Raw genomic sequence first — 14,467 nt, 5'->3', positions numbered from 1 at the left:
GTCACCTTCAACTGTCCAGACACACTCTCAGCCCGTGCACAACGCCTCAGTGTTGCGTTTTGCTGCTCAAAAGAGTTTATTTTGGTTTGTATGAGGGACACCTGCATCTCGGCATTAGCCAACACTGTTTTCTGAGCTTGAGGTTTTTGAAAGAAGTGGAGGCACGCTTCCTTTCTGTTATCACCCTTCTTCCACAGCGCGTTTGCCCGACAGAACATTTAAAGCATCTACTTCGTCAGCTGTACAGTCACCGTCTGATTTTTTGGGCTCCCTAGGGGCCGCGAAAATGTCCGAAAGATCGGGCAGTTCGACAAAATGAATGCATGTCTCTTACTGCCCTTAAGGGCTCAAATCGCCACTAGCACATCTGAAAAAGTTCTGAATGCCTGCCGGTACACTTATTAGGCATATCAGTGCTCGTACTGTGACTAGAGATGGCGAGTGCACTCGTGTATAATTTAGGAATACATACTACGTCCTGTGACAATTGCCTCTTCCCACACTTGTTATGCTTCACCGCAATACTTTAGCGTAAGCTTCACCACGTAACACTACTGTAATAAGGCGAAGATAACTTTAGGAACTGGCATTATGCAACGTGCCGTGCTTTCCTAGCTTCGAAGCTAATAGCGAGGACCCCAAAGGCAGAGTCGCATTGCTGACGGTGGAGAATTCTTCCAATGAAAAACACGGTACTGAACAGCAAAAAGCTTAACAGCGAACGTCGAAGCAGCTAGGCCTATCACTGCCGCGGTGGTGGCTACGGTTGCAAGCGGATCTGCATGCGAGAGCGGCGTTTGCGGCGGCAAGGTAATCAAAATGGCGGCGGTGGTAGCTCTGTTTGATTAATGCCATTTTGGACCTGCGGTCACGGCAAAATGGCCGGAAAATCAGGCAGCGAAGGGTTCTTGCGTCCGAAATTTCAGAAGTTCTTATAGGAAGGAAGGAAAGAGAAAAGCAGAAGGCAGGTATAAGAAGACATTCTTATACATTGACTCTAGGGGTACGTGGTAGTGCCGTGAAGCTGTCCGAATTATCGGGCGTCCGGAAAGTCGGTCGTTGACTGTACACTGGCAACTCCTACAGGTGACAACACGGCGTCAAAGTAGATTTGTTACGATTCCTCTTTGTTACTCCAGCCAGCATTACCGTGAATTTCGTTCCCTTTCAACAAAATTACAGCTAATTTTCTCTGAAAGAAGCACAAATTCTCTGAGTTTTCCCTGAGTATTTCTAAACTATTCGAAATCCCTGAGAATTCCTGGTTTTTCCGGTTGGTAGACACCTTGATAACACTCCATTGAAAATCGCCAAAAATAAATGGAGAGCACAGTGCCAAATCTAGGCAACTCATAGCTTTTGTGCTTGGGGAGTAGTAAGTTGCCGCAACGGTGTTTAAAAGGCATATGTCATTTGTTAGGCTAAAATCTTTGAGTGTTTGGCCCCTGGTGTCAGTTGTTTTACTGCCCCATAACGTGTTCTGCATTAAAACCACCCCCTATTAAAATTGTTCAGGTAGCTGGTTTAAAATTAACTCGAGATCTCTTACAGTAAATGCGAATGCGGCGACATGTACATTGAGCAAATGGTGATAGTTTTGTGAGCTAAAACGGTGATAGCAACGGCTTCTATGTGAGTTTAAATGGGAACTTCTCTAGCTGCAATACCACCTTGCAGAACAATGGCTGCACCAGCTGACAGCCGGTTCACTTGAGTATGGTTGTGCCGTACAACAGTGAAACCTTTTAAAACGTTTTTGTGCTTTTCACCTAGGTTTGTTTCCTGTAAGCAAAGAGCCACAGGAGAGAAGTTCATTAACATGTCTTTGATGTCACCCAAGTTGTGTAAGAGACCTTTACAATTCCACTGGATAATAAAAGGCATTATGAAATTGAAAGGTAGAAAATGACATTACAAAAAAATAATAGGTAAGATGTTAGGTGACAGATTTAAAGAAGGCTAACAAAGGAGCAATAACCTTTAGGCTATCGCTTTCTTATTTAAGGTGGTTATTGGGACTTTGTCCCTCTTTCCGCGCTTGAGAGAGCGCTTGTCCCTCGGCGTTGATGACACCAGGGTTTTTGGGTCAACCTCCATCGCTTTCTCTGAGGCGCTGGAGGCCCGAGAGTTGGGCGCCGAGACACGTGTCTCGGGCCTTAGGTTTTTTTTTTATTTTAGAGCCCTGCGGGAGTGGTGTCTGCAGGGTGTCTGCGAAGAGGGTGGAGCAGCACTGGCTGCTTCCACCATGGAGGCGGGAGGAGTGACTGCGGCACCACTGCGCGTGGGCTCGGAAGACTCTTGAGGCCTCTACGACGCTGCCCCCATCAGCGTTACATCGGCATAACTTCTTCGCGGAAGGTACAATAGTCGCTTTCTGGCTTCATAGAACGAGATTTTTTTCTTTCACAGTTAGTGCAATTCTTTTTCCTTTTTCCAGCAAGGGCAAGACCCCGAGTAATTTGGATGGTCTCCTTTACAGTTAATGCAATGTGAGGAAGAAGTGCAGTTGTCAGATTGATGATCCTTGGAGCTGCATTTAGCACAGGTCGTTTGGCCTCAGCATACATGTGAAGCATGGCTGAACCTTTGGCACTTGAAACATCGTCTGTGGTTGTGATGACAGTTGTCTCATGCTCCAGGTCCATCGACTGCTCCGCGATATCCTGCACGCTACTGAAACCCAGCCGAGTGGTGAAGTGCAGACGATCGGCCAATCTGTTTTGCCTGCCGGCATATCGGCCACGTTGCTCACCACTGTAACAACCATACTGTCTCCTCCCATCTGTGACTGCCATTCACTAGTTATTATTGCGCCACACAGAGCGACTGTCGTTACCAGCCTCCATTGGCACCTCAACAGCCAAACAATGACGTTCGTGCTCCTTGAAACAGCCCCTCGTCGTCATTCCGATGTCACCAGTCCCGTTCAACAGAACTGTGTCAACAGAACTTGATGGACGATTTAGTCGATGGCGTCAGTGTCCCAGCACTCATTGACACTGACACGCACGCATATGTGATGAGTGCCTAATTGCGCCGCTGCCTGAACAAAGTTCTCACACCCGCTGCATCACGCACCCTCCACGTCGCCGACGCAGGAACGCCTACCGTGCTTGGTACGTGCACCACCCGCATTGGCATGGCGTGGCGCCTAACGACCGTTTTGTTTGCCATTTTGGAACAATGCCCATACAACGTTATACTCGGCTTAGACTTTTTATCGTCCCATTCAGCCCTCTTTGATTGTGCATTTAGTGTCATTCAGCTTGAATTGCCCGACAGCTGCTATGGTCTACCACTTACACAACCATGGTTATGCTCTCCCAAAGACATCCGCTTGTTGCCTCAAGCCACTATGTATGTCCCTCTACTATCATTCCCATCTGTTCCTGCCGGCTTGTATAAGTACTATGTCCCACCGCTGACTTACTGCTTCAAAGATATTTGCCCGTTCCCCATGCCGTGCTCACTGTTACAGGATATCAGATTTCGCTCCCTCTCCTTAACCCTTTAAGGTAGATTTTTTTGGCATATGCGACCGCCCAGGGTCGATTTTTTTTATTGCAGGTTCCAATTCTTCTGAGGGACCTATTTAGAAAAAAATTACCGTAACTTTTTTAGGGTGACCGTAAAGTGAGAAAAAAATATTTTGCACTGCTATATATCTACTCTGTATTCATGAATAACAACAATAAAAAAAGGAAATAAACTTAAAAGAATTAAAAATTTGGGGCATTGTTAGAGTTCAAGGCTTAGAATATATAAAAGGAAGAGGTCTGAACACCTGTGGTGACACGGCATGCGAGCGTGTCGCGTATGCGTGTCGGAAGGAACAGTCGACGAGCCGCGCTCCAGGTGACGAAAGGGAAAAAGTCCCCCGTTTATTGTGCTGGCCGATAATATACATTCTGGGGACGTCACGTGTCACAAGTAGCTTGGCACTCGCAGTGGTTGTCAGCTATCTGTCGTGACGTTACGCGCCGCACACAGGCAGGCGATAACAGCACATCCCTCTTTTTCAAGGACAGGAACATTCGCACATACATGGTAGAGAATATGTTATACCAGAAAAAAAAACAGAACAGCAAACCACTCAAAGTCACGTCGTATGGATTTCTTCACCACACAAGAACATTCGAAAATACAAGACAGAGAACATATATTGTACTAGAAAAACACTGAACACTAAACACCAAAGCACTACTCATCAAAGCCCAGTCGAATGGGTTTCTTCACCAGTCTACCAAACCGTGTTACAGTGGGAGTGGGGTCACCACTGGCCACCGCGCGAGTTGGAGGCCCCGCTGAATCTGTTGCAGTCGCGCCATCTGGGCTATGAGCCGATTCTGCCGTGCTCGGCTGCTCCGCGGTTTCTGGAAATTCATAAGTTTCCATGTGCGCCCTTTCTTTTGGGAGACGGTTAAGCATTCTCCTGTTTCGGCGGAGGCAAACACCGTCGTCTGTTCGCACTACATATGACCGCGGTTTCGGTGCTCGTGCGAGGACTGTGGCCTTGGATTGCATGTCTGTCACCCAGACCAAGTCACCTGCTTTTAGCTCGGGAAGCCGTCTGGCCCGATGGCGTCGGTTGTAGTAGCGGCATTGCAGCCGTCTCACCGCCTGGTCTCTGGCCACGACTTTCGGGCTGCTTTTTCCCGGATTTCGATGACATGGTAGCATTGGGACTCTTGTCCTCAGTCGCCTACCCATAAGTATTTCCGCAGGACTGACCCCAAGAATGCCGGGCGTCGCCCTGTAAGCCAACAATGCCAGATAAGGGTCTTTAGACTTTAGAAGGAGGTGCTTAACCGTCTGAACCATTCGCTCTACTTCCCTGTTGCCCTGCGGGTGCCTCGGACTCACGGTGACATGGCGAAACCCGTATGACATAGCGAACTGTTCAAACTCAGTTGCCACGAACTGAGGACCGTTGTCGGTCACCACGCACTCAGGGATTCCATGCCTAGAAAAAATACTTTTCAGTCTATCAATGACCGTGCCCGACTTTGTGGAAGGCAGAATGGCTACCTCAGGGTAACGTGAAAGATAATCCACGGCGACAAGATATGCCTGGCCGCTGATTACGCACAGATCTACTTCCACTCTCTCCCAAGGAAACGATGGTGTTGTGGTTGCTATCATGGGCTCGGCTAGTTGCTGGGCATGTCGTGCGCAAACAGTGCACTGATTCACGAACTGTGCCAGATCGGTGCTCAATCCTGGCCACCAGACAGAACCTTTAGCAAAGATAGGCACAGAGTTTATCAGAACCTGCACATAGCGCGCTTTCCCGGCCGCGTCAATCGCGCCAATGAAAGTTTCCCCGGTACCATGTTCGACAGCCGAGACGCGTACCTTTCTTTGCGCTGCCCCAACTTTCTTAAGGCAGGCTTTCGCAAAATGTCCTTTGTTACCACAGTAGTGGCACTTGGAAGCTTTGGCTGGGCACGTCGACCTCGGGTGCGCGTCGCCGACGCAGTAGGGGCACCGTCCCTCTTTATGCTGCGGGCGTTTCTGGTGGCCTACGGCGTCCACGATGGCACCTTGGTCCTGAAGTTCTGGCAGGCTCCCGATGTGGACACCCTCCGGTCGAAGGCTCTGCTGCTGCTGACGCACGGTTTCCTTGAGGCGAGCCTTGGCCAGCGCCGTAGCCAATGTCAGCTGGGGATCCATCTGCAAGGCCTCGGATAGTTGCATGTCCCGGAGCCCGACGACAAACCTGTCCCGGATGAGTCTCTTCTTCATATCCCCAAAATCGCAGCGGTCTGCCAGCACGTGAAGTGCGGTTGCGAACTGATCCACCGACTCTTCTGGTCGTTGCTGGCGTCTGTGAAAGCAGGCACTTTCATAAACAATGTTCCGCTCTTTGACGAAATGACTGTTGAACCTCTGCTTGACGACATCGTAACTTTTTGCTTCATCGTCGGTCAGCTCAAATGTAGCAAAGACTTCACGGGCTAGGCGTCCCATTGTGTAAAGTAGCGTGCGCACCTGGGCCTCTCCCGAACGTTCGTTGAGAGCTGTGGCGAAGCGGTAGTCATCGAAGTGGTCGATCCACGTCGGCCACTCTGACGTTTTGTCAAAGTCCAGCGGTGGTGGCTGCTGGAGCCCGGGGATTACCGTTGCGGGCTTGTTTGCCATTTTCTGGAAATGCCACCGTCCACAGCCTCAGCGAGATAGTTGACCACCGCCCACTTCTGACACCATGTGGTGACACGGCATGCGAGCGTGTCGCGTATGCGTGTCAAAAGGAACAGTCGACGAGCCGCGCTCCAGGTGACGAAAGGCAAAAAGTCCCCCGTTTATTGTGCTGGCCGATAATATACATTCTGGGGACGTCACGTGTCACAAGTAGCTTGGCACTCGCAGTGGTTGTCAGCTATCTGTCGTGACGTTACGCGCCGCACACAGGCAGGCGATAACAGCACAACACCGACCAAAATGGTTTAAAATAGTTATTTACGTTTCGGCTCCCCCACAGGGGAGCCGAAATGAAACAATGAAACAAGCGGCAGAGCTGGCGCTCCTTTTTATGTGTGTCTCAAAACATGACTAAGGCACCTGGCATACATGGGCGGCAGATTGCCTTAGTTGCAATTAAGAGTGTGCACCGTGGTTTGGATGATTAGGGATTCAAGATAAAGACGCAAAGAATGATTTCGTTCCTTGGCAATCACGCGAGATTTCTCCCAGTTAATCGTATGTGATGTGGTTACGCAGTGCTCGGCCAAGGCATTCGATGCAATGTGTCGTTTCTGGATGTCATTTATGTGCGCACATAAGAATATTTTGCAAGTCTCAAATGTTCCTGCTTTTACACTAATATTTATGCCCACAGTGTAATAGAACTACGTGGGCGAGCGCACTCAAGAGAACTATGTGGTTGTGTGCCTGCCAAAAACGCAAAACGTGTGACAAACTTTCGCTAATCTTATTGACAACCAGATGCAATTAGGTATTGCGAGTCTCCCCCCCAAAAAAGAAAAGGAAACGCATGCACGGCGGCATCCTTCCCAAGCTCACCCCTGTGAGCATTAAACGAGCGAGAAACAGGCGGTCGCCCTTTGAGCGATTAGTAACAGACACGATTATACGATCACAGTTTGGCGAAGTACCGAACGCTGCTGTTGAAAAATCCTGTTTTCCAGGAACGTATGAACCGGTGAAAATTGAGTCTAACTATATTAGGTCATTTTTTGTGTTCTCGATTGTGAACGTTGGAAGTGGGAATACGTACGTAATGGGAACATATCAATAGGGTTCTACTGTATTTCCAATCTTTTCTTTCTTGCAACCGACAAAAATGCAAATGCTCTTGTGTTTATGTTGAATAAATTGCAAACAATGTTATAATAAATTTAGGCATATAGAAAGAATTTGGCTATGTTATGAAGATTTTTTATAAGTAGAGATCTTTTGTGCAAGATGTTATCACAAGTTGTAAACTGGGAGAAAATAGAAAACCACAAGGACTATGTATATAGTATATTCCAAAGCTAGATGAGATGAACAATGAAATAAATATAGAGCAACCTGCATTCAGGAACTAGACATGGGCCCCCGTCTCATGATGGGTCAGAAACAGCTAACAAAAATATCACTGAGCAAATCAAGCAACCGGGTTATAATGCAAGGAATCAACTTTCATTGCCGAGAGGCTACCATTAATGTTTCGATCCCCATTGAAGCAACTGCTGAGTACTCTACTCGTCATGAGTAAAACATGTGGGGCGAAAAGAGCATGAAGATGTACATGTGAAGAAGACGACAGCGACACTGGGCTGCAAAATGAAGTGGGGAGCATCTTTTGGACACGTGCCGCATGAAGTGTGAGAGCGGAGAAGAAAAAGAAGGCGAAGGCTGCCTATTGGGGAATTTCTGACGTGGACTCGGCACAGCGCAGACGTATCTTCAGCTCTGCTCTGGAGACATGATCAGGATTCATCGTGGACCCAAACAGGAGAGGGGACGCCTGAGGACTTGGCCAGTGACAGCTGCAGCTCCTGAGCCCCGGCCACAGTGCCGTGCCAGTGCTCGTAGACCTTGGTCCAGCCCCGTGAAGCCGTAACCTGCCATTGTCCAGTGCCATGGAGTAAACTGCCTGGCCACGTCAGTGGTGCAATGCCAGACTCGCCAAGACGATGTCCTGTTCCAGGCTGGTCTCAGCAGAGGACTACAACCCCATCGCTCACAATGGAGGTTGATGCCTACACCACTACGGAACAACGCAGACCAATGTCTTACGCCATGCCGGGCAGACATCCACCACTACTGGTGACAATCAGAATGTTCAATTTCTAGTGACTACTTGTTCCTTGGCAAGTCGAACTTAAGAGCAGTATATAGCTAAGATCTAGTTTGGTTTTTATGTATACAGCTAGTTTTGGGAGTTTCTTGTGTGTGTGTGTAGGGTTTGTGGTGTGTCAGATTACTTTGCTGTTTGTTTCTCTTGGTTAAAATTGTTTACAGTCATAATGTAGCGCAAAGGCACAATTACAAAGAAGAGACACAGATACACATCACAGTACAGATTCATGTCCCAAGCACCAGTGACGTGTATTTGTGTCTCTGTTTTGCAACTGCGCTTTCGCACTACATTATGTCAGTAAGCAAACACCAACTAGCCAAACAACAAATCCTTCTACAGATCAAGATTGTTTATTGAGATAAATGTTTGTTAATATGTTTTCATCATGTTTCTGCCTGTTTCTGGAATTCTGAGATTCGTGATGCTCGTGTACGTCTGCATCTGTCCGAATATATCACATCTTCATCTGCATCAATTACTATATTAGCACTGTGCAACAGCAACATCAAAGCTTCTCAGCAGTTACAGTGCAGTCCACTTATAACGATACCACATATAACAATATATCGGTTATAACGATGGGTCGACATGAGAGTGTCATTTTATGCATTAGGTCTATGGGGAAAAAAAACATTTATAACGATAGGTTATTCACTGCATATCGGCTATAACGATCAAAATTTTGCAGTCTGGACGGCGTTTTCTGTGACAAATAATCGTAACATTCGTGTTGCTTAGTTCCCTGAAACGAATGATGTAGAGACGAGGTGATGTTTCCCTCCGTAAATTTGTATCTGCCGCCATTACCGCGCAGCGCATTCGCCCCGCCCGCGCACCGGAGCATAGAGTTAGTATAACCAACTCTATGCACCGGAGAATAGCCGAGTAGGTGCAGAGCGCCACAAGACGGCACTAGCTGCTTCATGCGCGTCAGCCACAGTCGCTCCGAAAGAGAAAGAAAAAAAAAAGCAACAAGCAAAGCGGCGCGGTGGCGCCCGTCCCGCGTCTCTCTCTCGCGATGGCAGGCTGACGCCACCGAAGCAGCGTGCAACCAACGGTTCAACCCAGTTCGAAGAAGGCGCCAACAAAGCGCGAAGCTGTGTCACTTGACACGAAGATGGATATTTTGCAGGACTCTCGATGCGGCTTCAAGGTGAGCGCCCTTGTGAAGAAGTATGAGCTCATCCAGTGAACGATATCAACCATCTTGAAAACCGGGAGCACCACGATTGTGAAGGCAGGAGCTATCAGCGGCCATGCCGATTAGCGGAAAAGGGTTAGAGACCCTTTGTACGCCAATGTTGAAGAGGTGCTTTACCAGTGGTTCATCACCAATTGCTTCAAAAAGGCGGGCTTTGTGCGTAAGGACGAACTTCCCCAACCCACTGAGACCAACACGGTGGAAGTTGCTGACATATCCGAACTCTGGGAGCTCATTCCTACTGGTGACACAGGTGGTGCGTCGAAGGAGGAGTTTTTGGCTGCAGACAGTGCTGCCTCGTTCTGCGATGAGGTCACCAATGAGGCGATCGCCGAAAATGTGCTGTCTCGACAGACGGCAAAGTTGTGCGACGGTGGCGACGGCAGCAGCGACAGTGACAACGAGATTGACAGAACGTGATTGACGATGTCTACGGAAAGTGCACTGCCGTCGACCGACTCCTTCATTGATTTTATGCATGCTAAAGGATTGCCGCCAGTGTTCGCGCAGCAGCTGGAATTCATGCACACCGCGGTTGTGAAGCAGAAGCTGCCGCAAAAGCAAGTGCAGATTTCGGACTATTTCGGCGTGCCTAACCTTTGACACGGTCATTGGCGCTAGAAATAAAGTTTGTTTTTCATGGCCTACTTTCTACATCATCTATTCTTTAGAGCAAGTAGCGAATTAGAGTTTGGAGCTGCAAAGGTATGTTCTGCGTTTTTATTTTAAATTTTTTTTTAATAACTGCATGCAGTACAGATATAGCGATCATCGGTTATAACGATCATATTTTTCGTCTTTCTCGATATTGTTATAAGTGGACTGCACTGTACCAGCAGAAATCATATCACACACTTGAGCAGCAAAAGAATAAAAGCAAGAATAAAGGCCGTTAAAATGCAAAATTTTACCTTAAAAGGTTAAGTGGGCTTGTGTAAAGCTTATTTGACCATTCAAAGTAAGCTTTTTTGTTTTAAGAAGTTCCAAACTATAGTATACCTTTGGGGGCCTCGTGGTGTTTTGCTCCTATAAAGGCCTAATGTACTTGATAAATTACATCATCGTACCATTTGAAATAATAGAGCACAATTCTTAAAACGTTCTTAACGCAGTTGCAGTATGAAAGGACCATTGTATACCAAAAACCAGTAAAATCTGGGTGGTAGATTTTTAAAAAGTCTTAATGGATTAATATTACTAAAGTGTGGACACTGTAAAAGCCCTTTTGTCATTTTTGCAATGCACATCATGTAAATAATATGGCATCGAAGGCCACCTTTTTTCAGGAAGGATGTTTGCCAAATGCAAAACGAAGGATGTGTCCAAAAATCAACGATAGAGAATGGAAAAGTAAGAAAGGAAGGCACCGATCCGAGAAGGTTTGTAGTCGGTTAATGGTAATTTATATAGTCATGTATTTAGAGGCATGCCCCCTTTTCATAGTAACTTTCCTCTCCTCTATCTTTTCTGTTCACCTGCATGTTGTCAACTGAAAAGTAAGGCTGTTGCGATGCTTGTGGCCCTTGTGGGGAAGCTCGACTCTCTCGTGCCCCCTAATGTTTTTTCCCCATGGCTCTTGAGTCTCCTGGAATCCAGCTTCCCCTCATTACATGTGTGGGACCGGTAGTTGGCAGTTGCACAGCACTACAAGAGATGGCGCAAGCGCTTCGCTACTACTGCCACTTGATGGCAGGGACCGGTAGTTGGCAGTTGCACAGCACTACAAGAGATGGCGCAAGCACTTCTCTACTACTGCCACTTGATGGCAGGGATACTTGGGCACAAAAGGAACCAGCCTCCTCCACTTTGGTTTGGAGACGACATTGCCTGTGTAATCGTCCCACGAAAGGCTTCATAGCAGGACACCGAGATCGATAAACACAATTTTTTGAATGCACATCCGTTCACGTGACTGCACCCGTGAACATCTTAGGTGTTCTTATGTCACCTAGATTTGTCAGAAGCTGTCAGCATGTTCCATTAGTTGTCGGCTAGTTAACCTTACTATATAGAAGGTGCAATAAATGCCCTCTGGTCTGTTTCCATTGCCGTGTTGCTGTTCCTTTGCCCAAAGAGCATGCTTGAGACACCACACCCTTCATTTCTGACCACCTTTTGTCCCTTTTACAACAAACTACTACTACTACTACTACTACTACTACTACTGCAACCACAAGGTGAATGCCTATATTCACTGATGCCATTAATGGTGTCACTGTGGCTGCAGAATCCTGTCGTCACTTTTGGTTATATCGAAACCTTAAAGTATGGAAGTCTTAGTGTAGTGACTTTTTTTTCGCATTTTCGCATTTGAGATTACACATATCCAGAGCACAGCGGAAAAGTTTTCCCGGGGTTGTGCATGCCTTTGAGGATTCTGCTGACACTCTGCACCATGTTCCATTGGTACAACAAAATAGCGGCTCAATTGCCCACACTTGCCGTTTCTCGGTCTAGTGGCCCAGCCACACTCAGCTGACCACTGCCAGGATCTAAGGCAAAGGGTCCGGGATGGAGCAAGGTGTATCGCAGCTCCCCACCACTGTCTGCATCACTGGCCTGCACCTGCGTATTGCCAAAGCCTCTTGCTACAATTAAGGCAGCAAGAACACACAATTATTTTGCCAACCAGGACGAGAGAACAAGACCACCAACAAGTGTGACAAGTTGATTCTGCCTACAGCAATGAAGCCGCAAAAACACAAAGCACTGTGGAACAGCAACTGGTAAACCTGTGACAAGGTTAGAGGCAAAAAGCTTTCTTTGCCTCTTTCGCCAATTTTCGTGATTGGTCGGTGGCCGATGATGAATGGTCGGACTAGGCAATGGAAACATTCATTTGTTCCTTCACTTGTTCATTCGTTCAGGCTATTCGCTTAGATTGACAATCATCATGGATGGTTTTTGTACAACTTTTTTGTCTATCTGGCGTGCATTAGTCTTTTATTCTGATTTCAAAACTTACCAAAATTTATTTTTCTAGGATTCAGTATTTATAGCACTTAACTTATGGCAGGCCCCATAAAAAGTTTCTTTTTTTTACTGTTGGGATGAAGAATTGCTGATGAAATATAAATGACACATAATGATGCTACATGATTGTTAGACAATATAAATTTATTTCCTGCTTTTAAAAGAACATTCACCCAAATACTTTGCCACTAAAGCTTATTACACACCTGTACGGTATTTTAGTTTGATCCTTACGTATGTCTCAATGTCAAGTCACGCAGAAAAATCTGTTGACGTCGTGCAGCAGTGAGGTCACATATGATCATGATGTTTATGAAAAAATAAACAGGAAAGCAGCGCATGTTATTTCTGGCTGTGCTTTCATGTGGGAAGTGCAGTGACTGCAGGAATGAAGAAAGCCAGTGTTTCTATAATGTCAAGATGCAGCCACTTTGTAGGTGCTGAAACTGGTTAGTAAGAACAAGAACTATAATAGTAAATAATTCAGGGTGCAGCATTATTTCCAAGGTTTAGAAGGTCCGGATCTTTATTTACCACACAACAAATGTTTATAAACATTTGCTTGTACAATCATGTTTCAGATGTTCCTCTTAACTAATGTGCCTAGGTCATAATATAGTCGTTCTTTTTTCAGTTCTCGTGCATGAACTAATCCCTTTCCTACTCGTTACTGCCAAAGACTGATGCCAAATGGCACCAGTTACCATTACTATAGTGAAGGAATTGAGAAACTTATTGAGAATCTCAAGCCTTCCCAGAAGCCTTTAACCCAACATATTTCACAGAATCTTTAAAGATGCCCTGAACCACCCATTTTCGATAGGAGAAACATCACATCGAGTGGATAGAAGACAGGGCTGTGAACATCTCAGCCAAATTTTATAGTCATGCAAATAGTGTCAAGTTAATCAGTTGAACACAAAGTAAATTTTTTCTTTAACGCTCTCTTTTGGACAAAGTATTTCTCTGTACCCATTTCAAGGCTGCCAGTGGCTGCTCTTTGGCATTATCAAGCAGATACTCATAGAGCGCAACCACTGGCCGATAGCTGATATGAAAAGCGAGCAGAATGTTCTGGAACAGTGTGCATCTTCCTATTGTTACTGTGTATAATAATTGACCATGGTAATGAAACAGGCTGAATTAGGTGAAAATTGGCATTGCAAATTTTAATATCAATAACGCACTTCTGGCGGATACCGTAGCTCGGTGTGTCTGCCCACATACAAACTAAACTTTGGCCACCCTGTTTTTTGCTATTGAGGCTACTGTGCGCTGTTTCTTTTGATTAGTTTCAAAAATTATAGTATGCCTAAAACTTTCTGAAGCTTATGTGCACTGCTACCCATGCAGTTCCAACCCTTGTGCTGGACAGCGCAACCATTGAGTATAGAGTTGACCTGTATTACTTTGACCCTGATGGGACCAACATAATTGGTTGAATTAAACAGAGGCAGAAACACCAGAACACATTGCTGATTGATTTGGAAGTACTTGCACTAACTTTAACACATCCCCAAATCGAATACGCACCCTCTCTGGATGGGCCCAAAGTAAAAAAACTAACACAAAAATGACAAGCTTCTAAAAATAGTAGAAATTTAATGTGCACTCAATTCTTGCAAGAAAAATGAGCAGGGGTCTAATATGTATTGCATAATAGAGGCCGATTTCCTAAAATCAGCTTTGAAGCACGGTTCTTAAAGTCAGCTTTGCAGCACTACATTCTTCTTATGAAATAAAGCGTACGAATGGTGCAAAAGCGATTTCAGTTCAGTATCCGACTGCACCATGGAGGCAATTTTTAGCCCAATTTTGAAGCAAAAAAAGAAAAGGCCTGCATTAGAATTGGGTAAATACCGCAATCAGACATTGCGAGCTACGGTTACTGCTTGAAAATCTTCCTAGGGCCGGCCAAAAAAATGTGGGGGACACTTAGTTTTACCTTTAAGAATGGAATGCGATAGCATTCAAAGATCCCCAAG

At 46.1% G+C, this 14,467-nt stretch overlaps 1 protein-coding gene across 2 annotated transcripts in view; it reads right to left on the bottom strand.

Moving 5' to 3' along the window:
• Window positions 1–14,467, bottom strand: part of LOC142578574 (fat-like cadherin-related tumor suppressor homolog) — a 512,562-nt gene that overhangs the window by 165,209 nt on the left and 332,886 nt on the right. For both annotated transcript variants that reach the window (XR_012827230.1, XM_075687953.1), the window contains exon 25: window positions 11,952–12,074. Coding sequence is in view for 1 of the 2 variants with exons in the window: in XM_075687953.1 (XP_075544068.1) it covers window positions 11,952–12,074 (123 nt within the window). In the remaining variant the exon portion in view is untranslated. The remainder of the gene's footprint in view (window positions 1–11,951; window positions 12,075–14,467) is intronic.

This window comes from Dermacentor variabilis, chromosome 4, assembly GCF_050947875.1.
Source record: "Dermacentor variabilis isolate Ectoservices chromosome 4, ASM5094787v1, whole genome shotgun sequence".
Classification (NCBI taxonomy): Eukaryota; Metazoa; Arthropoda; class Arachnida; order Ixodida; family Ixodidae; genus Dermacentor; species Dermacentor variabilis.
Note: the sequence above shows the minus strand (reverse complement) of the source record. Positions and strands in the feature narration are given on the sequence as shown.